Here is a 27,137-nt window from a genome sequence, read left to right as displayed (position 1 = left end):
GAACATCCCGAGAGAGGTAATTGATACTGTGTAAATCTGGAACAGTACTTTAAATCTAATAAGATGTCAATGGATTTCTAGACACCAGAGCAGAAGACAGTCATAACAAGATGCTGGAGCAGAAAACCGTTACTGCCATGATGTTTGAGCAAACAGCTGTCATTGTGATGGCATTTATTCTGTGTATGGTCTTTCCTGGTTCCCTACTCTTTGATATGTCTGGCATTTCTTTTGGTCTATTTACAGGTTTTTCAGTAAATCTATAGTGGTTGTGCTGTTGTCAAATCACTTTCTCGAATAAAACAGAAATAAATATTGTGCTATTTGTTATTACTGATAAGCCTTAGTTTTGAGCTTTTTATTTCCCTATACTAGTTGTACAGGGTACGTTCCGAAAGTAATGCAATTGAATTTCCCGCGCCGCTCCTAGTAGTCGGAGTGGGAGCGGGCCACATGGAGTAGGTGGGGGGGACGCTAAGCTTTGCCGCGAAACCGGTTTCAGTGCTCTCCGAGCTGTGGAAGCGGCAGGACGTCTGTTATTGTAAACCTCTGTGCGCCGACCGTGTCACGGAAAAAATGGGATCGAGCAACGTTACGCGATTAAGTTTTGTGCTAAACTGAACAAATCTTTTGAGGAGACTAACAAAATGATTCGTGAGGCTTACGGGGACTCTGCTCTGTCCTACTCACAAGTTTCGAGGTGGTTAAAGGCCTTTAAGCCCAAAAAGGCAAGAATGAGCAAATCAAAAGTGAAAACAATGCTCATTGTCTTTTTCGACAGCAAAGGAGTGGTCCATAAGGAGTTTGTTCCTCAAGGACAGACAGTTAACGCTGCCTACTACGTGGATGTGCTGGAAAGACTCTGCAAAAGGGTAGTCAGGACGAGAAAGGACATCTCCGTTACCTGGCAACTCCATCACGACAACGCGCCTTGCCACAACGCGCTACGAGTCCGCGAGTTCCTGGCCAAACACCAGGTGCCAACGCTGCCCCACCCCCCCTATAGTTCTGACCTCGCCCCAGCTGACTTATTTTTGTTTCCTAGGATTAAGTCAGCCCTGAAAGGAACCCGTTTTTCGTCCGTAGACGAGATCCAATCCGCCGTGACGAAGACCTTGCGAGAGGTCCCAGAAGACGCCTTCCAGGGCGCGTACCGGTCATGGCAGAGTCGCTGGAAAAAATGTGTAGAGGCCCAAGGACAGTACTTTGAAGAATTTTAAGTGTTTGTGCAAATCTGTTCAATAAATTACTTAAAAAAAAATAAATAATTGCATTACTTTCGGAACGCACCCTGTAGGTATCGGCCAATATCTCTAATTGTATACGTGCTGCAGTAGCATTCTTGTCAGAGAAACCCTGACTAACAGTGCCTGCCTTCTGTGACAGTAAGCTGTAATGCTTCCTCTCAGAAATATGTAATTCCATGTCAAAATGAATAATTTATTGCTTGAGTAACAAGATGCTTGGTCTGATTGCAGAAAAGAGTGGAACTGAAGCTATTCAGGCAAGACAGCTGAAAAAAATGCCTATGAAATACCAGTCAGCAGATTCCTCCACAAGTGAGAAACAACTCAGTGATATGGCACAAACCTCTAATGCTACTGTGAATGCAGAATGTGGTGCCTCACAGTTCAACTTTAAAAAGGAATTAATGGAGCCGTCACAGAAGTCAAAGGTTTATTCTACCTTTGATTTGCCTCATACTTTGAAAAATAATGGAAACTTGAAGAACATAATTTTTGCTGTTGATACAAGAGGAAAAACTGTACCTATTAAAGTAACAAATAGACCCAAGAAACTTAACATAAATAATAATTCATCACTATCTTCAAATGATAGTAAAGCCAGTTCAGATGAACAAGTAGCATCAATGGAGAACTGTGAAGAAGCAAATGCTGAAATGAACACGACTACCACAAATCATGTGCATGAATTCAGATATGAAGCACCACAAGCACCACTGCATCATGCATCTCAAAATGACAGTGAGCATTCCCAGCCCACAAGTCCTAAACGTGAAGCACAGAGTTCGTTAACTGAAAACAGTGCAAATATTATTCACATTTTGCCTGAGACATTAATGACTGGCGCCGTGAATGTTGCAACATCAGCATTCAGTACTGCTAAAGCCGTAATAAGCAATCTTCGCACAATTCCTGCAAGGGTGAGTTATTTTAATAAGTTTCATCATTGTTATTCAATTTTTCTCCATTTTTCCAGTCATATTTCAGGCAGTGGCTTTGTACCTAACAACAGGTCTAGCTGAATCAATGCATGTAAGTTTTGGGTTAAATAGTATTTTTGGTATAGGTGTAGGTTATGCTCAGATATTTTCACTGTGGCTTTTCTTGTTATTGAACAGGTGCATAAGACAAATAAATTGTTGCAGCAAGCAAAATACAGATGACTTTGAAACTAGATACTTTCGCTTCGACAGCTGTCACCAGCTCCACAGGCAAAAGTCTCTGTTAAAACAGCCTTGCAGTCATGATTCTTGCACTCAGTGACTAGCTGTCCCTCTCACTGAAGGGCATACCAGCATTGGAATAACAAAATCTGAATCTCTTGCAGACTTCTGCTACCTCCAATATGTTGTAATTATTAATACCCTCTGGACTAATGGTACTAGGTAGTAATCAAATTATAGTTTGCATTTTGCTACCATACTTGTTCTTTTCAAGACCTTCGAACAAAAGATGTTATACATGAATAACAAATTTACATAGAATAAAAATCACTATAGCTTGTTTGTTTATATCAAACTACTACCTCTTATGTTAATGACAAAAAACACTTAATGAATGTAAATAGCCTACATTAGACAATTTTATCTCTCTGAGACAGTTTTCTGTTGTGTGGTTCATGACCCTTGTAACAAATTCTTCTTTTAATACTAAATGACTGTACTTTAGTTATCTGCAGTGGAAAATATAAAATGCTTTGAAAAAGGCATATGTGTACAATACAGATAACTAAATGAACTTTAGGAGAACAAACCTAATATTTGCATTTAACAAGACCTTTGGAACCCTCTGTATCATTGTACATGGAAACAGTATAACTGTTGGGCCAATAAAATTCCATCTTGTAACAATGAGTATAGAAAGTCAGGTCCCTTCCTCTTCCATACTAATGCCCAGTCATTTGATGAATTTTATTTGCTGTTATTTTAAGGAATTGCAAGGGTAGGGGTGTAGATTATTGTAATAGTCTGTTTATGTTTATGATTAATTTTCTCATTAGCTGTAATCGCTGGCTGTTATTTATCTCACCCTCTTTTTTTTTTTATTTGCTTTTGTCCTCAGTTGGATAGCTGTACAGACTACTACTCCTCTTAATACTTTAGTGTAGATTATTGCTGGAAGTTGTTACTGAAAACAGTATGAAATTCTTTGAGAAAAATATGAAGAGCTGCTTAAGAGACATTTTCCTTATATTATTTGAGAACAATACAGTCAAAATACATCTTTCCCTCTCTATCCTACTCTGTTTAGGTAGGATACAGTTCAGGATCATCACACTGGCTGTTAATGCAGAGACTAGTGGAACAAACAGGCATTCGTGGAGTGAGCTGCTAACAAAAAACAAGCCCAGAGCATGGTAAAGTCATCCTAAGTGTATACAAACAGTTCAGGTAGCAATCTGAATCAAAACATAAAACAGGCAAGGCCAAAACTCCTCTGTTCAGTGGTGCATACTTCAGATATGAATGAATTAGTAAGAGACTGCCTCACAAGTATTGAGGTGTAGTATTTACCAGCACACTTGCATCAGTGGATGGGCTCACATGATATATGTCTGTGGATGTGGCAGCTCCCCTTGTACGAGCAAGCTGCAGCTGGAGTGTGACCTGTCCTCCATGTTGGTACTCAAGCTGGGTGGTGATTCAGAATCGCTATCAGATATTAAACCGTCCCCCCCCCCCCCTTTAATGACCTTGCCTATACCAGCTTCATTGAGGAATGGGGCGGCAGAGAGGGGGGGGGGGGGGGATGGGGTGAGGTGCCAGAATCCCCACCGAAGACTACTGTGGTAGTTCCTCTATGTTTATGCAGGCTGTTAATGCTGGCTGTTAATGCAGAGACTAGTGGAACAAACAGGCATTCGTGGAGTGAGCTGCTAACAAAAAACAAGCCCAGAGCATGGTAAAGTCATCCTAAGTGTATACAAGCAGTTCAGGTGCTGACACTGTCTGTGGGCATCACAGCTTGATCGATGAGTTCTGGGCTACAGCTACCTCCTGACTGCAGGGAAGTGGATGCCAGCTGTGGAGGAGATGGCTTGCATGGGCAGCACAGTTGGAAAACACTCCTTATCCATCATTTGTGTGGTGAGTGGGTCACTGGTGTTGGTGAGAGCCAAAATTGGCTAGGGGGAAGAAGTGGTTCCACATCCATTGCCTCCCATCATTGGTCATTGGTGACCCCCTGTTGACGCCAAAAATGGGATGGAGGTTGTAGTGGTAGTAGACAGGCTGTTGGCTGGGCATGTTTTGGATGTGGTAGCTTGGATCCACCCAAGAATCTAGCTGAAAGTATGAGCAATGAGGGAATCCATGCGGTTATAAGGCAATGTAGTATGTGTGTGGGCCTGCTGCATCATGCGTAACAGGTCAAAGTGAATGCAGGTTCTGTGCCTGTGTACAATTTTGTCTCAGCTACGTCCATTTATGAGTGTGGGCTGTTAGTTGGTGAGGAAGCTGATGAGTGTTTCCCTGGAGTTGGCTCTCATAGGTATTTTGCACACCTGTGTTTTGAAGGTCCTGACTATCTACATGATTTCTGAATTGGACGTTGGATAGAGAGGAGTGACGTTGATGAAAATCCTGAAACACAATGCGGTGAACTGAGGACCTTCTAATTGCAAATATGATGGATGTGGCACAGATGGTAGCTGCTGTTGTGGTAGCAGCCATCCGTGCAACAAGGGTAAGTTAGAGAGAACATTGACAACTAGCAACCACATTGCTCCTCAGAAGGGTCTGGTGAAATAAAAGTGCACTCTTTGACAGGGACGGTCAGGGTGTGGCCATGGGTTGAAATACTGGGAAGAGGCTGGTTGAGTTTGGGTGCAGGCGTGTCAGTTCGAGGTGGTGTATTTATCACAATGTCAGTACTAGACTAGTACACGTGACGCCGTGATATTGCCTCCTTTTGCATGTTCACCATGCCTCTTTCTCAGTTTTTGAATAATTTCTCAGTGCTGCATTTAATATCAATATACAAGGGCAAGTCAAAAATTATCTACACTTTTCATTCTACCATATATAAACATGAAACTAGGGGTATACAGTGCACATAATTTTTCTACGTATTCTCCCTCCTTCTCCCAACAGTCAACAAGCTTACATATTCCTTCCAAATAAAAGGGTTTTGGTTGTTCGTGAAGCCACTTTTGTACTTTATTTCGCACGTCCACACCTGAGGCAAATCAGCGACCTCGCAAAGCATCCTTGAGTGCCCCAAACAAGTGAAAGTCACTTAGAGAAAGGAGGGATGTAGGGAGGGTGTTCCAATACCTCTAATTTCAGCTTGTTCATGGTTTCAATAGTGTGACGGGCTGTGTGTGGCTGTGCATTGTCATGTGCAACAACACCTTCATCAACAGAAAACCTCGGCATTTGGTGCAAACTGCTGGCTTCAGCTTCTTTTCCAACAATTCACTATACCCTACACTATTGATAGTTGTTCCCTTTTCCATGAACTCTGCCAGTACGGGCCCATGTGAGTCCCAAAACGTGGTTAACATAACCTTTCCTGCGAATGGCCCTGTCTTGAATTTTTTCCTCATCGGTGATCCAGGGTGTTTTCACTGCAGACTCTGGCCCTTTGACTCAGGCTCGTACTGATGCAACCATGTTTCATCACCAGTTACAATTCTGCTCAAAAGTACACCACCTTCGTTGTTGAAGCGGGTGAGTAAGCATTGACAAACCCTAATACGGTGAGCTTATGGTCCTCGGTAAGCTTTCTTGGTACCCACCGTGCACTGACCTTATTGGAAACCGAGCTCGTTGTGGATGATGTGATGGGTGGAGCCGTGGCTGATGTTCAAAGCAGATGCTACCTCATTGATAGTGATTCGCCTATTCGACAGAACCATCTCTCGAGCTGGTTGAATGTTGTCATCTGCAGTGTAGGTTGATGGCCGCCCCTCCTCCTCTTCATGCATTACAATTGTTTGTCCACTTTTAAACTTCTTGATCCACAAAAACATAGTTTTATGTGATAGTGCACATCTCCCATATTGCAATGATACTCTGCAATGGGATGTCTGCCCCTTTGACACCCTCTGACCAGAGGAATCGGATCACCGCCTGTTGTTCCTACATGTTGCACACTTCTAATGGAGCTGCCGTGCTATATTTGCAAAAGAAGGAAGAACCATGGCTGAAATAAGATGAAACTTTCGGAGCATTATCACAACAGTATAACAATAACATGTGCGAGGACAGAAGACAACGTGCACAATGTAACAAATGTTACGACAAAAGTGTAGATAATTTTTGACTTAACCTCATATTTATGGGTCATGATGGACCAGTGCCAAAATCAGACGCATCATCATCAAGGATTTGCCCAGATCAAATGTTGCTAAACAAGTGGCCAACCTAAGGCACTTCTTAAGTAGCAAGAAAGCTTTCTGGTACACTTTTGATCACAAAGAATTAACACACCCTTTTTTGAAAATGAGTAAGTAGGTGCGAGATCTTGGCCATTTTGGCAGTAAATGTTGCATGATAATTTACTTTGCCAAGGAACAACTGTAGTTCTTAAAGGTTCTTAGGAGCTCGTAACCTAGTGATTGGATCCACATGATCCTATGTTGATGTGAATCCTTCATTACTTAATATATGCCCCTTGTATTTGACACTTTATTCAAAGAAGCTACATTTATCAAAGGAGCAATGCGGATCCATGGCTTCTAAGCCATAAGTCTCAGTTTTTGTCCAAGAATTGACTACAGGTAGGGTCAGTTGCCGAACCACATTTTTATACTTAGCTTGGACTACTATCTGACTCTGAAATGGGATTGAGTGCCCATTCTCACAACTAGGTGCTGCAACTGTGAGAGCCAATGCATCAGTATGTCCATGTTAATTGTAGACAGTGCTGCACCAATATACACCTGGAAATCATCTGTTGCTCCATTAATTTAAAGATGCTACATAAATGTCTGCCTTCCGTCTATTGCTGTTGTATGCACCAGCAAGATATTATGCAGTATGCTGATGATGGCTGTCTTCTTGCTTTTCCTACTATCAACTAGAAGGGGAATCATGTAATGTTTTGCTGTTTACCAGGATGAGAGACACACAGAGAGATCCAAGTCTTATATGACAACATCCAAAAATATTCCCACAGCAAACACTTGAAATTTTGAACTAAACTGTTCACAACTAATATATAAAATAATCGATGTAATCATCTATTGATACTTATGCCACGTAAATGGAAATGTCATGTGGCTATGGCCTCCCGGCAGGTAGACCGTTCGCTTGGGGCAAGTCTTTCGAGTTGACGCCACTTCGGCAACTTGCGTGTCAATGGGGATGAAATGATGGTGATAAGGATAACACAACACCCAGTCCCTGAGCAGATAAAATCTCCGACCCAGCCAGGAATCGAATCCGGCCCGTTAGGCACGACATTCCATCGCGCTGACCACTCAGCTACCAGTGTTCTGCCACATAGTCTGTGGGCATGTCTATTTTCAAAGAATTCATGACTCAGTACAGATGCATGAAGAACACACACATAGAATCCATTGTTCAGCCAGCCTGTTCTAAGTTTAGATGAATGACACAGTTCTTGAAATTGGAATTAATCAGTTCGAGGGGCATAATTAGTTTGTAAATTGTGTGCTCCAGCCAAGGCATTGATACTACAGAAGTAAGTCATGACTCTTTCACAATCGCACTGTGCAGTCACTGAGAGTGGCTGTCTATTCGCTTGCGGGATAGGCAGTGATGCTACAGTATGCTTAGAGGGTGCTCGGTAAATCGGATGATGGGATGGTGACATTGGTTGGAAGTCATCAGTTGATCATAGAATGCAATGGCGACTGCCAATACTAAGAAAGTCGACACCAGATGTTGACTCCAGAAGTTCATGAAACATAGCTTGCATTGAAGCTGTGACTTCATGAGCTATGACAATCTTTAGCACATCACTCAGAGTTGGGTCAGATGACCCTAAAACCTTTGCACAAACTGCTCTATCAAAATCATGATGTATAATAGCACAGATTAAGGATTCTGCATACAATGCACCACACTGTTCGCAGGAAAAACCACTCTTTCGTGCCAAGCCATGCAAGTCAGCAGCCCCTATTGCTTTTATTTGCGAACATTGATTAAATTTGAGCCTAGTTGCTGCAATGTGTGTTTGGAAACTGTAAGTCAGTCAGCAAACTACAAATGTCAAAAAAGCACTGTGGTTTAAGAATTGCCATTGTTTCTGCGTCACTTGGTGCAGTTTATTATTAAAAGACAGAGTGTACTCCGACGTTTGGGACAATTGTATGACTTGCCTTGCAGTGAAGAACAAAATCCCTGAAATAGAGAGTGAATCAAATATAAACGAGAATTTTTGTTTCAAATGTCATTTTGTAAACGGAGAGCAGTATGATCTCTCCTTGTTGTTGCTATTGTTTCTGGTCGTTCTCCACAGCTAGAATGTTGTCATGAACAACTCATTGTATTCAAGTTTATCATAACAGAGGATGTAAAACTGTTCGATATTTTGGAAAGACCTGCAGCACAGTTCAGGGACAGTTACCTGCGAAAGACTCAAGTGTACATGTGATACAAACAGTTTTTACAAGGATTAAAACAGTTGAGAGTGCAGTTCACTGATGCCAACTGAGGACCAGCATGACTGAGGAGAATATTTGCATTGTTAACAAAGTTATTGAAGACAATCACTGAGTAGCAGTTGTTAAATTGCTACTGAGGTTGGCATATGGTCAGAAAAGTTGCTCATTTCCAACCCAGGATCCGATTGTGCTTCATAACAGTGCTCAACCCCACACCGTTGCACGAACTCAACCAAAAATTCATGAATAGTTTGGAATGGTGCTAGAACATCCTCCCTACAGTCTGGACTTCTGACAATGATGGGTCTGTCAAAGTGTTTGTGTGCAATTGGCTGATGTGCCAGTATGTTCATTTTATGAAAATGGGATTAAGAAACTGTCTGTCCTCAGGGAAAAATGTGTTTCTCATTCAGGAGACCATATAGAATAAGTTTTGTGTGCATGAATTTTTCTGAAACTTTTTTTCTTTTTTGTGTTGTTGGTTTTTTAGCAGGTGTAACAGCAGTTTCTGCTGTTGCTTGTGGAATTTCCAGTGTTTTTCTTGTTGTTGTAACTGCAAGTACTGCTGCCACAACAGTTGAAATTTGGAATCTGTGCTTCACTGGGATAACTGCACAGTGAGAAAGTTCTCACCACTTTTCTGTCCTAACCTGCCTTTGATTTTTCCTTGCTAGATGGTCTTCTATGATTTACTCCATTTTTTTATCAAAAGTGAACTGGAAGTAGATGTGACTAACACAGGAATATAAAATCTTATGGTGCTAATTTCTATAATTGAAGCACTGGATTTCTTTCTGTCTGTGATATGCCTAACATCTTCCTTGTACACTATTTCTCAAAGGCATCAATTCAGATCTTGTCACTAGCTTTCATGGTCCCACAGCCACACAAGAACGCACAGGGGTGTCAGTGATTCCGCCAAGTGCATATTCATTGTTTCGGCTATTGCCGAGTTTTGTCAGATCTTAGTGAGTTTAACCATAGTGGCTTGGCCAAGGGCAATTGTTGTCTATTATCTTTATCACAATTTCCTGTGTCATCAATAACAGATCCTAAATAATCATAATCATTCACTGCCCCTAGATCCTTTAAGTAACCTGTAACAGTCCAAGCAACAAAGGAAAATTACAGGAAAAGAATCGTGTAATTGCAAAATTTTGCACAGTGCTAAGAGGGAGTGTCCTGAACAACGTATTAAGAATCCTGATCGATGGGGTGTGATTATTGGAGCCATGGGAGGGGGTGTTAGAACTTAACTTTTTTATTTATTTTTTCCTTGAAAACTTCAAAATCACGGCTTGTAGTGAAAATGTTTCCCAGTATGAAATTAAACTACATGAAATTACCTACGACAAAGGTATTATTAATTTTTTTCTCTAGGATTAATAGTTTCCACGTACAGGGATGTAAAAATGGTAGATTATATTAAAAATGTTGTTTCAACAGTGAAAAATTAATGTTTAATTATAAAAGAAGTGGGTTAAAAACAAATATTAAATGTGTGTACCACAACTAAGTGCAGTAGTGCTATTTTAATGGATAAATTGTGTTCCAGGAAAGCAACAGACTGGGAGGAGGGGGGTGAGTAGAATAAAAGCGCAAGGGAAGGTAGGTCACTGGATTCTGTTTGTGCCCTTTCCCCCTTCATAGGTCTGCAAACTGAAGATGAAGCAGGTGATTTCCCACTCTGTGTACTCCACTGCATCAAGAGAAACATGTACAGGGTGTCTCACAAAGGTATAACCACCTTCCATAGTGCGCCTTACGAATCACTGTCAGTACAGCTGCACACAGCTAGGGAGTAAACTTATTCTGTCATTCTGCACAGCAGCTGTAGTTTTCGTTTGGGAAAGACAACTTCTCCACTGTAAACACTCCTCACTTTTCAATTTACAGGCAGACGATACCCACACAGCATTTCCTGTCCAGTTCTCTTATGTGAGTAGCCCAATTCATTAAATTGAGTTCTTTTTGCAGGGGTTAAGTGAGCTATCATTAAAATATGTTCCTGTACACATTCTCTGAGAAGTGTTTAATTTGTGTGATGTTGTTGGTGACCTATGTAGCATTCAGGGGAAAGGGATTGGATAGGTAAGTGTGACACCTTGCTAGTGTCTATTGTTGACAATGTTTTATAAAACTGTGTAATTATCTTGTAGTCACTTGGTGGTGAATTAATGAATGAACAGAAAGTTACTGCATTTCTTATGTCATTAATTGTGTTACTGATGGATTGTGTAAATCTTTTCCATTCAGAAATTGCTGGCACTTGTAGAGTGGACTGCACTAAGTGGAACCACAGCATATCTACCAATATGGAAGTGGACATGATTGGTGGAATGGCACTGATGAGTTCAAGTTTATAAGAATTATCTGCTGTAACATATTCCTTGACTTACATTAAAGTGACAGAAGTCATGGGATACCAATATGCACACATACAGATGGTCCTGTTATTGCATACACAAGATATAAAAGCACAGTGCAGTGGTGGAGCTGTTGCCTTTAGCCAGATGATTTGTGCGAAAAGGTGTGTGACGTGATTATGACCACACGAAGGACTTTGAGCCGAGAATGGTGGTTGGAGCTAGATGCATGGAACATTCCATTTTGAATACTGTTACTGAATACAATATTCTGCAATCCATAGTGTCAAGATTATGTCAAGAATACCAAATTTCAAGTGTACCTCTCACCAAAGACAACACAGTGGCCGACAACCTTCAGTTTAAGACTGATAGCAGCAGCATGTGCGTAGTATTGTCAGTGCTCACAGACAACCAAAATTGCGTGAAATAACCAAAGAAACCAATGTGGGACCAACAGTGGATGTACCCATTAGGGCAGTGTGGTAAAATTTGGCATTAGTAGGTTATGACAACAGATGGGCGACGTGAGTGCCTTTGCTAACAGCAAGACATCACTTGTGGCATTTCTCCTGGTCTCATGACCGAATCGGGTGGACCCCAAGTGACTGAAAAACTGTGGCATGGTAACAGCTGATGGCAGGGTTCGAGTCTGGGACAGACCCCATGAAGCATTGGATCCAGGTTGCCAACAAGGCACTGTGCAAGCTGGTGGTGGCTTCATAATGGTGTGGACTGCATGTACGTGGAATGGACTGGGACCTCTGGTCCAACTGAACTGATCATTAACTGGAAACAGTTATGTTTGGTTACTTGGAGACCATTAGCAACCATTCATGGACTTCATGTCCAAACGATGATGGAATTTTATGAATGACATTGTGCCATGTCAGAACATTCTGGACAGTTTGAGTGAATGATATGGTCACCCAGATTGCTCGACATGAAACCAGTGGAACATTTATGGGACATAATCACAAGGTCAGTTTGTGCACAAAATCCTGCACCAGCAACACTTCTGGAATTATGGATAGCTATAGAGGCTCAGTATTTTTTGGGGGGAACTTCCAAAGACTCATTGAGTCCATGCTGTGTAGAGCTGCTGCATTATACCAGGGAAAAAGAGGTCTGACATGATATTAAGAGGTATCCCATGTCTTTTGTCACCTCTATGTTTGTTGAGATATCTGAAGTTCTGTAACACCTGGGCAATGTATCTCTATTGTAGAGGGATGCTGTTTAATCCTCTGGGTCCCTGCAGATGTTGGGAGATCTTAAACCAGAGTGATGCATTTGATACAGAACATGCTATGAAAAGTTTTTCAAACACTGTTAATGGAGACAATGAAATCATCATTGTGTCACAATAGGGTCAAGCACTTCAGTGCAGTAAACAGTTGACAGCTCCAGCTGTTAAACAACTGCACATAAATACTCACTTAATGAACTGTATGTACCTTCATTATAAAAACACAAGCTCAGTGAAGTTATTTTGTCTACCCACACAAGGGAAATGGTCAGCTAATCCTGGGGAAGTATAGTCTGTCTGCAAAATGGAAAGCAAACAGCACTCATGTTGGGGGAATTTTCCCTTCCTGGAAGAAAACTACAGTTGCCATACCAGAAGGCAGAATCAATTTCCCCTCTGGCAGTGTAGAACAGTGTGCAGAGATTTACGTTGTGTGCATGTTTGGACTGAGATTAGTAGTTAGGCAGGATGTGGATGTCTGAGAGAGTCAGGAAATTTGTCAACAATTCAACTCCAAAACTGTTTGGGTCACTGACTGGAGTTGATCTCTCCAGCTGCTACTACTAAGGGTAAGGGAAATTCAATCTGCTGCAGTGTATTGGCTGGAAAGAGAAGCAGGAGAACACAACTAGTTGTGATGAGAGCTGGAGGACAAGAGAACAACTCCCAGGTACCGGTGCACTCTCGCCAGCCTGCTCCATGTCCCGCACATGACCGTTTCCAGACTTCTGATTGGCTGGCAGTGGATGCTTTGGATGCATCCCTCTGTCAGCAATGCTTTGAATAGTGTCCCTTGTAAGCAGTACCTGGTATGGTAGCGCTATTCACGTGGACAAAGCGTAGGTGGATGTGTTATCTAGAGACATCTAGTATTGCACTGTCCATTCTCCACCATAGCTTGACTGTAAAACACAGTTGGCTTTTTCTTTTCATTTTTTAAAATTCCACTAAACCTCTACTCTCAGTCTGACGGCTCACCATGCACACTCCTCTCCCTTCCACAGGAGCCATTTATAGGCCTCATGTAGACTTAACCAAGACAATCGATGTAAAGTGTTGAAGGGCTCCGTTGGACAGATTATGCCAATGTTTCATCTACATCTACATAAATGTTCTGCAAATCACACTTAAGTGCACGGTAGAAGGTTCATCGAACCACTTTCACAATAATTCTCTGTTACTGCACTCTTGAATAGCACACAGAAAAAAATGAACACCTATATCTTTTTGTATGAGCTCTGATTTCCCTTACCTTATTATGACGATCATTTCTCCCTATGTAGGTCACCATTAACAAAATATTTTCACATTTGGAGGAGAAATTTGGGGATTGAAAATCTTGAAGATTCCACCGCAACGAAAAACACCTTTGTTTTAATGGTGTCCATCCCAAATCCTGTATCATGTCCATGACAATCTCTCCCTATTTCACGATAACACAAAACATGCTGCTCTTCTTTGAACTTCCTCAATGTACTCCGTTAATCCTATCTGGCAAGGATCCCAGATCTTGCAGCAGTACTCCAAAAGAGGACGGACAAACATAGTGTAGGCAGTCTCTTATAGTAGATCTGTACATTTTTTAAGTGTTCTGCCAATAAAACACAGTCCTTGGTTTGCCTTTCGCACAACATTTTCTATGTTTTCTTTCCAATTTAAATTGCTCATAAGTTTAATTCCTAGGTATTTTGTTGAATTTACAGCCTTTCGATTTTACTGATTTATCGTATAACCGAAGTTTAACGGATTCTTTTTAGCACTCATGTGTAAGACCTCACACTTTTCATTATTTAGGGTAAATTGCCAGTTTTCACACCATTCAGATATCTTTTCTAAATCATTTTGCACTTTGTTTTGATCTTCTGATGAGTTTACTAGATGATAAATGACAGCAGCATCTACAAGCAACCTAAGACAGCTGCTCAGATTGTCTTCTAAATCGTTTATCTATATAAAGAATGGCAGTGGGCATATAACTCTACCTTAGGGAACAGCAGAAATCACTTCTGTTTTACTCGATGTCTTTCCATCAGTTACTACAAACTGCGACATTTCTGTCAGGGAATCACAAATCCAATCACATAACTGAGATGATATTCCATAAGCACGCATTTTCACTACAAGTTGCTCGTGTGGTACAGTGTCAAAAGCTTTTTGGAATCCTAGAAATACAGAATCAATTTTAAATCCCTTGTCAGTGGCACGGAGCACTTTGTGTGTGTAAAGAGCTAGTTGTGTTTCACAAGAATGATGTTTTCTAAATCCGTTGACTGTGTGTCAATAGACCATTGTCTTCAATATAATTCATAATGTTCAAACAGAGTACATTTTCCAAAATCATGCTGCATATTGGCATTAATGATATGGGCCTGTAATTTAGTGGACAACTACTACTACCCCTCTCGAATACTGAAGTGACTTATGCAACTTTCCAGTCTTTGGGTGCAGATTTTACATCGAGAGAGCAGTTGTATATGATTGTTAACTATGGAACTATTGCATCAGCATATTCTGAAATGAACCTTATTGGTATACAGTCTAGACCTGAAGAGTTGCTTTTATTAAGTGATTTAAGTTGATTCACTACTCTGGGGATATCTACTTCTAAATTACTCATATTGGCAGCTGTTCTTGATTCAAATTCTGGAATGTTTACTTTGTCTTCTTTGGTGAAGCAATTTCGAAAGGCTGTGTGTAGTTACTGCACTTTCGCCGATAGTATGTCCACAGCTGTTGTGCAGAGAAGGCATTGACTGTGGCTTACCGCTTACATACTTTACATACGACCAGAATCTCTTTGGATTGTCTGTCAGGTTTAGTGATAATGTTTCGTTTTGGAAACTATTATCAGCATCTTGGCATTGATGTGCGCACTAAATTTTGAGCTTCCATAAAAGATTGCCAATCTTGGAAATTTTGCATTCATTTAAATTTGGCATGCTTCTTTCGTGGTTTTAAAATGGGGTTGTAATCTATTGATGGGTACTTTTAAGAAAGAAAAATCTTTGAAATGACATAAGGGGCACAGATTTTGGCATTATCAGTTGACTTTAACAAAATGTGTTTACGCGAATTGTATTCGGGTTGGCCATTTCGAAGGATCTGTGGGTGCGCCAATGGTAGGCTGTGACCGTAACCAACAATATTGTCTCTACTGGACGAGGCTCAGGGATGTGGTAGGTTAAAGGTCCAGCAAGGGTATGCATCAGCACTTATAGAGAGGTATCACAAAAGGGGGTTACTGATGTTGTTGGTGGCATAGATGTTACAAATTGGCCCTAGCATTAAGTAGCTTTCTTAGATGTAATAAAAGTAGACTGCTTTGACTACTAACACTTGGCAGTGTGACTTATTGTACTGCACTGTGCACTGTAAGACAGCATGAGCCACTTCCTATCAAACAAAACAGAAAGTGAAACAGCAGTTTGCTTTTACTGAGACTAACTCTACCACCCTTACAAACTTTATCTGCGCATATAGAATGCAGAATACCAAGTGACCAACTGGATCACAAAAATAGCAACCTCAAAACATTATCACTTCCCATCATACCTGCAAATATATCATTTCTCAGCATCTTCAAAAATCTAACAAGAGAAATATCTACACTAGTTAGTCTCTTAATCTCAGGGCGTAAGGATGCTTGTTCCTTAAAGCATACCTAGGGTGTGCTGGCCATAACTTAACCTTTTTTCCTTCCTGACCTTCTTTACGACAGTGTCTTTACTCTGCTGTGAAGCATGTGGAGCAGGACTTTGTAGTACCTTAGGGGGCAGCATAGCTGGGCCCTGATATGACTAACTGATCAGAACGTACTGCCACAGTATGATCAGAAAATTTTTCATTCACAGGAGAAGTCACCCATATAACAGGGTATGGGCCCTCATCCAAGGGCGAGAATTTCTTAGTTTTTCCTTTCTTGGGCACAGGATTTCGAAGTAGAACTGGGTCTCCTGGTGTGTAGTAGTGAAGCATAGTCCATTTTTTGCTACACACTGTAGTTACTTCTGAGTAGCTCTGGAATTATTTTGTTTAACCTGTTTCTAAATAGGTTTAAGGCAGTGGGCCAGTCCCTTCACTTCAGCCATATCAACACCGGGTGGTAGCTTATCAAGTTTGAATGGAGAGTTCATAGGTTTTCCATAAACTACCTTGTAGGGTATGTACCCAGTTGATTTGTGCATATGAGTGTTGCTTGCTGAAGCAACGTGCTGGTCTCAGTCTGAGTGTGGTTTGTTCTAGTAGTAGGACAGCATTCGAACAGTTTTCTTCCAGACGCGTTCTAGGTGACCACTGTTAGCTTTCGATTGAAAAGGTAAGGTCCACTATTTTTTGATCTGCAACAATTAGCATACATGTATGAACAAGGGAGTCATAAAATTAGTTCCTTCATCAGTCAAGATAGTGTCAGGACTTTGTATGTTAGAGGTAAATGATTAGCAAATGTATGTGCAACAGTTTATGCAGTCATGTCTGCAAACGGTACTAGAATTGGGTATCTGGAAAAGTGATTAGTGATGGATAAGATGTATTTGTTATTCTGTGTGCTTTGTAGGCCAGCAATATCCAGAGTGACATTTTGAAATGGTCTAGTAGCTTCTGGGAGATCCTTGGTGGGGGTGCTCTTTGAGCACAAGCCAAGCAGTTGTGTATATATTTCCAAAAATAGTCTGTCTATCATTCCACCAGAAGTAGGAAGCTACCCTAGCACTTTTGCCACATTGTGGAATGTCCGCAAACTGTCATGACATTGTGCTCTGATGCTCTGTTGTTCTTTAGGTATCACTACCGTATTATGCTATGGGGTCTTATGGTGAGAGATACCATATTCTGTAACAAAAGAGAAACGTACTGGGGAGTTTCTACATCTCTTTCCTGTGTTTCATTTAGTTCTTCTATTAAAAGACCATTTGCCAGAACAACCCTAACTTTACAACTTAATGCATCAGTGTTCTGGTGTAAACAGTCTGGCTTGTAGCATACATCATAGTCATATTCTGATAATTTCAGTGCCCACCAAGTTAAGCCACTACTAGGGTTCTTTAAGTTCAACACTCACACAAGAGCAGTGTGGTCAGTGACCACAGTAAATTTTCACCCACAAAAATAGCATTTCAAATACTTTACTGCAAAATCAAGGGATAATGACTCATTTTCAGTAGTACTATAATGTATCTGTGCTGAGTTCATCTGCTTGGAAGCATAACCACTAGGACTATCTTCACCGTTATTCTTGCCTAACAACAATTCCAATAGCACCATCTGAAGCATCCATGGAAAAAAGAAAGGGTTCTCAATATCTGGATAGACCAACAAAGGTAAACCTGTCAAAACATTTAATTTTTCTCATCTCTGCATCACACTTCTATGTCTACACAAACACTGCACCGTTCTTCAACTGTTTTGTTAATGGTTTAGCAACCATGACATAATCCTTCCCAAAATGACAGTAATAATTAGCAATACCAAGAAGAGTTTGCAACTCTTTTATCTTAGTAGGAACTGGAAAATTCTCTACTGCTTCTGTTAGTCTTGGATCGGGCTTAACTCCACATGCACTGTGTCCCAGTTACTGAACCAGTGATTTTGGAAAAGATCACTTCTCTATTTTAAAGATTAAATGTGCTCTTTGTAACCTTGACAACACACTTGTTAATCTCTCTGTGTGTTCCTCAGTTATTCTTGAAAAAAATATGGTATTACTTAAATACGAGGTATATTTCATAAATAGTGCAAAATGTTATTTTTTCTTACATGTTCACTTTTTTTCAGTATCACTTTACAGACCTTCAGTATAGTCTCCCTGCTTCTCTATAACTGAATCCCATCTCAGAAGCTCTGTTATTCCATGCAGAACACCACTTCTGTTCATCTGTCAAAAGACTCGGCAATGGTGGTAGAAAGCTCTTCCAGAGAAAGATGATGATCTCTATGCCTAAGTTTTTTTGTCTTTAAGAACGAGTCGAAGTTGGGTGGACTCATGTCCTGGCTGTAGGGAGGATGCGGCAACACTTACCATCATGTGCAGTTTTTGTGGCTAAAACATTGCTGGTATTTGGGTGAACATTGTCGTGAAGAACGAGTGACTCCACCTGGATAAACTGAGTTTGGGTTTTGCGCATTTTTCTGCACAGGTTTTGCATGAAGTTATGATAATACACTGCCATGGGACTTGTTCCACAGAGACTCTATCTGTCATGATTATTTCTTGGTGATCATAAAAAGCAAAAATCATGATTTGCGTGAGCTTTGATGGAACACATTGGAATTTTTTTGGACATGGAGAAGCTCAGAAGCTCTCCACTCATTGGACTGTGAATTCAACTCCAGTTCAGTCTCTAGTCCACGTTTCGTCAATAGTGACAATTTGATGCAATAATCTGTGACCTTCAAGATCAAATAGTTGTGTGAGCAATGTTGCAATGCCCAGGTGTTTCCGCTTCTTTTCTGCAGTCAAGCGGTGGGAGACTCATCTCACAGAAACTTTTATCTTCTTCAAATCATTTGTCAGAATACAAAATACTGATATTGGCATGAATGACAGTTTTGGTCTTCCAGGTCTTCGATTATCGACTATATACTCCTACAACCACCATGAAAATGATTCATACAACGTGAAACTGTACTACGGTCCACTGTGAAGTTACCACAAAATTCACTTCATGTACTGTGGATTTCTGTTGGCTTTTTGCAGCAGAAAGTTTCGATCTTGATGTACAACCTGTGGTCTTAAACAGTAACAGTACATGAGACCCCTACAGGGTTCATTTCTACCTCTTGCCCAATTTGTGTTAGAGTGCAGGGCGATAAAGCAAAAAAAACGTGCATCTTCTTCAAGCTCCCAATGACATATGACGTAATTTTCATTGAGTCGTTTGATCAGACAGTCCACAGTAATACCAACCTATGCATTATTTATGAAATGTCCATTATATACAAGACACATAATGACTTTCATACCTCACAACAGCAGGTCAGCAAATCTTTGTAAATGACAGGTTCATTCCTGAGATAAAAAGACTTGTGTAAAAGCTCATACATTCTGTAAGGAACCACAAAAGCTGTCTTTGGGTGATCATGTGGTGCATTCGGAATTTGATGATGACCAGAGCACATGCCAAACGTGGTCAAATAACTGCATTTCTCTAATCTATCCTGTGTTTTGTTGATATGGAAATGGAGGGTAAGCACCAGGTGTCGTGATCTTATTACTGGCATCCGTTTCTTTTTGCTATGTTTAAACTGTCATTCACACTAAACTTATGCTTTCATTATTTCCTCACCACTTGCAAGTATAGTTCCACATGGAACTACTATACCTCTTTGGCCAAAATTGTCAACATGTATTGCTCCATGAAACTTTTCCCCCATCACTTCTCCCTTGCTTATATTCCTTTTGACATGAATTTGCAACCTGTTGAGAATGTCGTTCTCGCTGAGCAGATCAACCAGAAAGTCCGATCCCAGCGGTATCCTGGTTTTTACTTCAATCTAGAGAATTTTTTTCCATACGTCTGCTTATTTTAACAGGGTGGTACATTTAATGCCCACATACGCTGTTCTGTCGGAGCCTGTGGAGGCGGCCTCACACAACAGGTTTCTTGCAAGCAAAGTGCACACTTACTGTCATAACAGTGAGTTGTGGCACTGAATTGCACAGTTCACATCCCTGCCTAAAACCTGGATAGGAAATCTGTACCGAAAATGACTTTGAACCCCCATCTGTGTTTTCCTACTGCTTCCACATCAAAACCATACTTTTTCCCTTCAATCTTTAGATTTATGAAATAAGTCTCTGCAGGACACAACACAGTTATTTCCTCTATTAATCCACGTATATTATAACATGGCAGTTTAATCTGAGCTTCTGTATCAGGGATGGCCAAGAATGACATTTGATATTATTAAGTTCTGTACAACACATAATGTTGAGCAATACTGAATCTTTGTTGGCTGTTGGTACACCTACAGAAAAATAACAATAATGCTGGGTTTGAAACTGCATTACACCAACAGTATCATGCTGCTCACATTGTCACTTGTAAATTTCTTACAACATTTAAGCTGAGATATAGAACGGACATAAAAGTAGTCTGCAGCATGCAGTATAATGTGGAATAAGTGATTCCAACTACATGTGAAACAAGCAAATTTTATTATCTGGAACTACTGTACAGAATTTGCAATCACTACAATTATCACCATTAATTTAATTATTTTTGGTTCGCTGTAGACATAATAAAGTTCATATAGGGCACAAACTGACGGCACACGGATAAACGTAGACAGTTTCTCATATTTTCGTCACTCAGTTTGCCATGTAATCGTGACTTATTTAGTTTCATAATTAAAAAAAAAAAAAAACCTTTCGCACATGTATGTCGATCCAAACATTGATATAACTTTTGCAGCCTCATTGTGGAGACAGGGAAACTCCTCCCGAGAGAGCGTAAGGAAATGGACAGTATTCTTTGTCACGAGTTGTTCTGTCCAAAATTCGAGTTTCTTAATAAATGCATCCACTTTTTTCATCAGATCAGAAATAAGCTCCTTCTCACCTTGCAAAGTCTTATTGAGAGCATTCAAGTGTGCAGTCAGATCAACTGAAAAGGCGAGGTCTGCAATCCATTTTGGATCTTCTAATTTTGACTCTGCCTTTCCTTTTTCCTTCAGGAGCTCAGCAATTGAAAAATCTCTCAAGGCATGACCCTTCAGTTAACCAACATATTTCCCAGTGGTAAATAACGTCTCTGTACTCTTAGTTCAGTTTCATGAGAAACTGTTGAAACTGACGGTGTACTAAGCCAGGCAACCTCAAAAAATTTACTATGGTGACTACCAACTTCATCACGTGCTCCAAATTTGCATATTTAGCACAAAGAGCTTCTTGGTGTACAAAAAAATGATTCCATACAAATCTTACGGCGATCGTCCTAGCTTTTTATGCAACAATGAGACAAGCCTATTTTGAGCCCTCGAATTGCTGGCACTCCTTCCGTGGTGACTGAAACAAACATTTTCCAGTTCAGATCAACGGCTTCAACTGCCTCTTCAACTGCTTTTAGTAAGTCGGTACCCCTCATTGTTTCTTTCATTGGTACTAAATCTAACAGTCCTTCCGTCACGTGCAAGTTTGTGTCGACTCCACGAACATAAATCGCTAGTTGTGCTGTGTCCGAAATGTCCGCTACTGTCCGTCTGGAAAGACTAATTTCACTAAACTTCTTTACTCCCATTGGCATCAAGAGTTCGCCACCTCAACAATATACTCCTTGATGAAATCACCATGACTGAAAGGCTTATTCGGGCTTGCAATTTTGAGCGCTATTTTGTAGCTTGCTCTTAAAGACAAGTTCGGTTGCAACTTAAAAAAAAAAAAAAATGAGTGAACTCTAAATTCGAATTCTAATGTACGAATACAAACATCAGAAACACAAAGATTTGTAAGGGGGACTTACGTTTGGTCTGTCTCGCTGCATAACACTATGTTTAATTAATTCCGTCAACTTGTTTGATCTATCAGCCCCAACTAAATCATTAAGTTCTTTGTGTTTGGTGTTATAATGCCGTTCTATTGCAAATTTGGAGTGCTCGGCGAGTATGCGACTGCATAATAGATATTGAGAATTTTCATCTTCTCTTCGAAAAAATATTGCAATTCCCATTCAGTTCTGAAGGCTCGTGGCGTTGTGTCACTACCCCGCCTCTTTATGAGTGTGTGTTCCATAGCAACAACCACTGTACAGTACTTATAAACTTCCTACGAATCGCTACCAAATAGTGAGGAATAAACATGGCTGCCACTACGAATCAACTAATGCACCCCATGCTGGATGAAAAGATGTCGCATCGCACAGCTAGTCCGAGCAGTGTCACGAAAGACCAAGGAAAGCTGAGTAATGGCGTGGCGGACCGAGCCCTGGACGACACGCGTGCAGCACATCTGTACACGCGTGCAGTTTGGCACGCCGTGGCCATCCCTGTTCTGTATCTACAAACTTACTGACTGTCTTTCCCCTGAGCTTGCCTTCGTAAACTACATTTGTCACTTCGTCAGCTACTCCTTTTCTTATGGGATTTATTGTTATTGCAGGGGCCTTGGGTGGGTGGCAGCACCTGCCCTAATCTCATTTTACCACTGCGACCTTTGTTTTGCCTGTTATCTTGTGGAGTGTTCTGCTATGGATAACTTTGCCTCTGATTTTGTGGGCAGCCACCGCTTGTGTGTCCTATTGTATGACATTTCGTCCTACACAGTGTGTGCCAGTGCTCAGCCATGTGATTTGGTTTTTCTGCAGCATTATTTCCCTTCTATGCTGTAAGCTTATATTTCCACTGTCCCTTTCTCCCTCTGCCTCTCCATCAGATGGTTTTCTCGGTGCACACCCTGCTTGAACCTAGTTTATGATCGGGAGACAAGTTTCCATTTCCGGTGATCTCTGCAACATTTCATTAAATAAATACTTGGTCCTTTTGTTGGGTTTGACCTGCCACCAATTTTCAAAATCCTCCAGAAATGAGAATTGTGTAGGGAAGGTCGCCCAATGCGGTGTATTCTCCACCTTTGCGCCTTTCAATCTTTGCACCCTTCCTTTTCATAAGGTAATACACCCACAACCCAGCTTGGTAGCCATTCAGGTGGGAGGTGGGGGTGTTGTTCTCAAGTATCTGCATGGTTGTAGCCCCCTGACCATGCAGGAATCACACTGTTGGCACCCGAGCTGAAAACTTCCATGTAAGCCAAGGAATATGCGCCTATCTTGACTGAGGCTCGGGTCTCCAAGCAACAGATTACTGGCCAGCTAGCCATTGCTCATGGGTGGTGCTCATGGGAAGAACTCCCCAATATTTAGTTTGCGCAAAGACTGATGGGTATTCCTTCTTGGTCACAAAGCCGTTATTCTTTATGGAAAACTTCAGGTTGGAGGAAGTGACAGAATACAAGTTTGGAGAAGTGGCAGCTATCTCTAAAATGAAAAGTCATGGTTGCTGCTTGATTGTAACAAGTTGGTGACTGCCAATAATAGACTTAATATGATTCAGGGCATCATTTTTCACAGAAATGGAAATGAGTGTACAACATTGTGGGCCGGGAGTCCTCCATTTGGGGGAGTTTGGACACCGAGGGCAAGTGCTTATTGCATTCGACGCCACATTGGGCGACTTGTGTGCCGGAGATGGGGATGCATCTCTGCATCTCTTTTTAAGCAACACTTTGCAATAGAGTCCCCTCTCAGCAGTACTTGGTGTGGGAACACTATCACATGAACTGAGCGTGGTTAGGTGTGGCATCGAAAGATGTGTTATTACACCAGCCTAGGCTCAGCCATAGCATTGTTGGCTATGCAAGAAATCCAAAGAAAGAAAGAAAATGAAATTAAAAAAAAAATAAATTCCTCTTAATCTTTCCACTTAATCTGACTGCTTACAACACACAGTAGGTTTTCTCTATATGTATTTATTGTGTTAGTATTATTAGTAACTCATATGTGGATTCCATGTAGTGTTAATGCAGTTTGTGGAAAATAAACACTGCCACAGACATGTCTGCACACTGCATCGCCAGTGATTTATAAGGCAAGCTGTGAAGGATTGGCATAAATTTGGGAGACATCCTGTAGTTGCTTCTTGTGATGTACTGGGATAGACAGTGTGGGGAATCATTTACTCGATATTCAATTTATGGAGCTATGAAGGAGGGAAGTGCACAAACACAATCCGGTGATTGGGGGGGGACTTACTCTGGAATGTAAATTTGAGTAAAATCATGAAGTGGACTTGTTTAAGAACTAAAGGGAACTCACTCATTGAATTCTTATAATGGAGATTACCTTAACTTAAATTTGTATAATAATAAGGCCTTCCTGAAGGCTAAACAGTGTGATGGACCCCTTTATTTGTCAAAGAAAGAAAATAAAGTCAGAAAATTTTTGTTGGCATTACATATCTACGTATACATGCATACTTAACAAGCCACCTTACAGTATGTCACTTCCCCCTTTTCCCACTCCTGTTGCATATATTTTCTGTGTGGAAAACTGCAGAGTTCAGATCATGTACAGCGTAGTCATCCGTATCACAGTGCCCATAAAACAGTATAAATTGCTGAATTCATAGACAACAGGAAATCAAGATCATAAACTGTTAATTTGAGAACCTTCTGTTGGCAGGTGACAGTGACTGGATATGTTCACAATATTAAATAATTAATATTTTTGTGTACAATGTATTAAGGGAAATTAAATTATTACTTATGTTTTGAATTTTCATATAGACTGCGAACAATGCATCCTGGGAAGCAGCGGCACCAGCTCATTCTTCAGATACTGGCCTCACCACTTCACAGTGCATGGCAACACTTACTGAAATGGGCTTCACCAACAAGGAACTAAATCTTTCACTATTGAATCGCTGTGACAATGATATTTCCCGAGTAATAAGCGTGCTTCTCTCATATGGTGAGGAGAACAACAGTATAGATTAAAACTTGAGTTTTTTTTAAATGAGTTATTGAATTTTTTGTAAGTATAGCTTTGACTTTATTTATGTATGGCAGTAAATAGTTATGCCTAAGTATAGTAAAACGTGTGTAAACATGTATGTTTCAAACTTTGAAACTTTCTTGAAGTGAAAGTAATTGTATATGCCATGTTCCCTTTAAAACAGAATATTTACTTCTAATGTAAATCGTATGTAGTGGTGGTTTCTTTGCCTTCTATGATGATCTTTGATGTGTATTGAAACTTGTATATTGATTGGTAGTGTAGCAACACTCAAAATAATATCATAAATATTTCCTTCTCCTTCTGAAATCCCTGTGTTACTGCAGTTCTTTTTTCATCAGCTGCAGTTCGTTTGTTTTTGCCTCTATGTGTAGTCAGTATTTACAGGAAAGAAATGTATTAAAAATGTGTGTCAAGTAGTTTGTATGTGAGGATATATCATTTCTCTTCATGCGGAACAGCCAAGCAGTGGATAGGTTTGTAGAAGGCTCATAAAATGCTCAGCTTTTGGACAAAGCCCTTCTTCAGAGAGAGCAGCTTTATTTTCTTCCAGTGTTACAGCCAGACTGATATCTCCTAAGCGTTAATTTCCATTTGAACTTGTGCCTGTGTGCTTTTCACCCATTGCTGGTTTTATTTTCTGCTCTTTGTAAAGAATCAAGTTAGTTACAATCATTACTGCCAGAGTGGACATAATTTCATATGAAAAATTTATCTGCTGTACTGTTGTTTATAACAGTTTATATGACTGGAATGAAAGCTGCAACAAATGTTACAGTTAATTTTTAATATTTTGTACTTGCCTACAGGTCAATAAAATATCTTTTATCATCTCTCTGTAAGACCAGGAGGGAACGAAAGGTGTAATATATGGAAGATATTTTCAAAGAAAAATGTTATGATCTTATTCATGTATTTGTAGATGGTGTGCAGTACTTCTGATTGTATGTTATGCAAACGTCATCAGCATTTGAAAATTTTATGATTAAGGTTGGTTGTGTAGCTGTTAATAATTTTTTTGTGGATTTTATGGTTATCTATTGAAATTTGTGATGATCTGACTTTTAATAGTTGATATTCTGTGATAATTCTTGATTACTTTTCTTGTCATAGTAGTAGTTTGTAGTCTATAACAGCTGGACTGTAGGTACTTTATCATAATGCTTTCTGTAAATTAAATGGTCGTAACTGAAGTAAATATGAAAAATTCAGACATCAAATTCTCTGTCTATTATTTTATTAATACAATGAAGTATTCAAAATAGTCCAATTAGAGCTATTAACACTAAGGTAGGACAATTCCAGTTGTAGTAGACTTATTTCCAACAGTTAGTAGTTGTTGCAACTAATAATCATATCCATTACTTAGAATGAAACCATTTCATTTGCATATTATAATTTAACAGTATTGCACTTAAAATTGACATACAATTTGCTATCCTTCTGCAATATTCATTTGGATTAGTGTCAGCATACATAGTTTTAGCAAATAGTTTAACACCCTGCAGGCATCAGTACCAATTCCGAGAAACACAACATGTAGAGTAACTTTTACTTACAAATTATCAATGTATGTGAATTGTAGTATGAATTAAATTGTATCATTAGATAGTATAATGTAGATATTTTCTTTTACAGCTAAAAGTTTCAAAAATAAAAAAATAAAAATTCTTTTGTTTTTGCGTAACAGCTGCCAGAAAAGATTTGATAAATTATAATCCAGAATTAGGGATTAACTATATAGACACTAGATTGGCTTTATGAAGTATTGAAGTGTTTTATTCTCAATATAATACTCTTCAAAGTATTATTTTGGAAATAAATTTCTTGATACCTATTTTAAATTTATCAATGAACCACTGAAACACAATATGAATTAGCTCTGTGGGTTTATAACACATATTTTCAACTATAAATACACACACACACACACACACACACACACACACACACACACACACACAGAGAGAGAGAGAGAGAGAGAGAGAGAGAGAGAGAGAGAGAGATATTAATGGTAAAAAGGAAATGTGTGCAAATTGTAAGGATGAAATATGGAAACTAAATGAACATGTGTCTAGTCTATAGTTTACCTCCCATGTGCTAAAAATTGATATGAAGAAACTTCAAGTTGCAAAATTTGAATGGTTGATAAATCAAAACATGTGGAAATTTGTGCCAGAAATATTGCTGTTTGCTGATAAA

The 27,137-nt window shown here is 40.0% G+C and overlaps 1 protein-coding gene across 3 annotated transcripts in view; it reads left to right on the top strand.

The window, feature by feature from the left end:
• Positions 1–26,606, top strand: part of LOC126267085 (uncharacterized) — a 137,196-nt gene extending 110,590 nt beyond the window's left edge. For all 3 annotated transcript variants that reach the window (XM_049971948.1, XM_049971951.1, XM_049971949.1), the window contains exons 12-13: positions 1,479–2,164; positions 24,707–26,606. In XM_049971948.1, coding sequence (XP_049827905.1) covers positions 1,479–2,164; positions 24,707–24,916 — 896 coding nt within the window. In that variant the 3' untranslated portion in view covers positions 24,917–26,606. The remainder of the gene's footprint in view (positions 1–1,478; positions 2,165–24,706) is intronic.
• The last annotated feature ends 531 nt before the right edge of the window (positions 26,607–27,137 follow it).

The sequence above is a fragment of the Schistocerca gregaria genome, chromosome 4 (assembly GCF_023897955.1).
Source record: "Schistocerca gregaria isolate iqSchGreg1 chromosome 4, iqSchGreg1.2, whole genome shotgun sequence".
Taxonomy (NCBI): Eukaryota; Metazoa; Arthropoda; class Insecta; order Orthoptera; family Acrididae; genus Schistocerca; species Schistocerca gregaria.
This window is presented reverse-complemented; position numbering and strand designations above follow the sequence as displayed.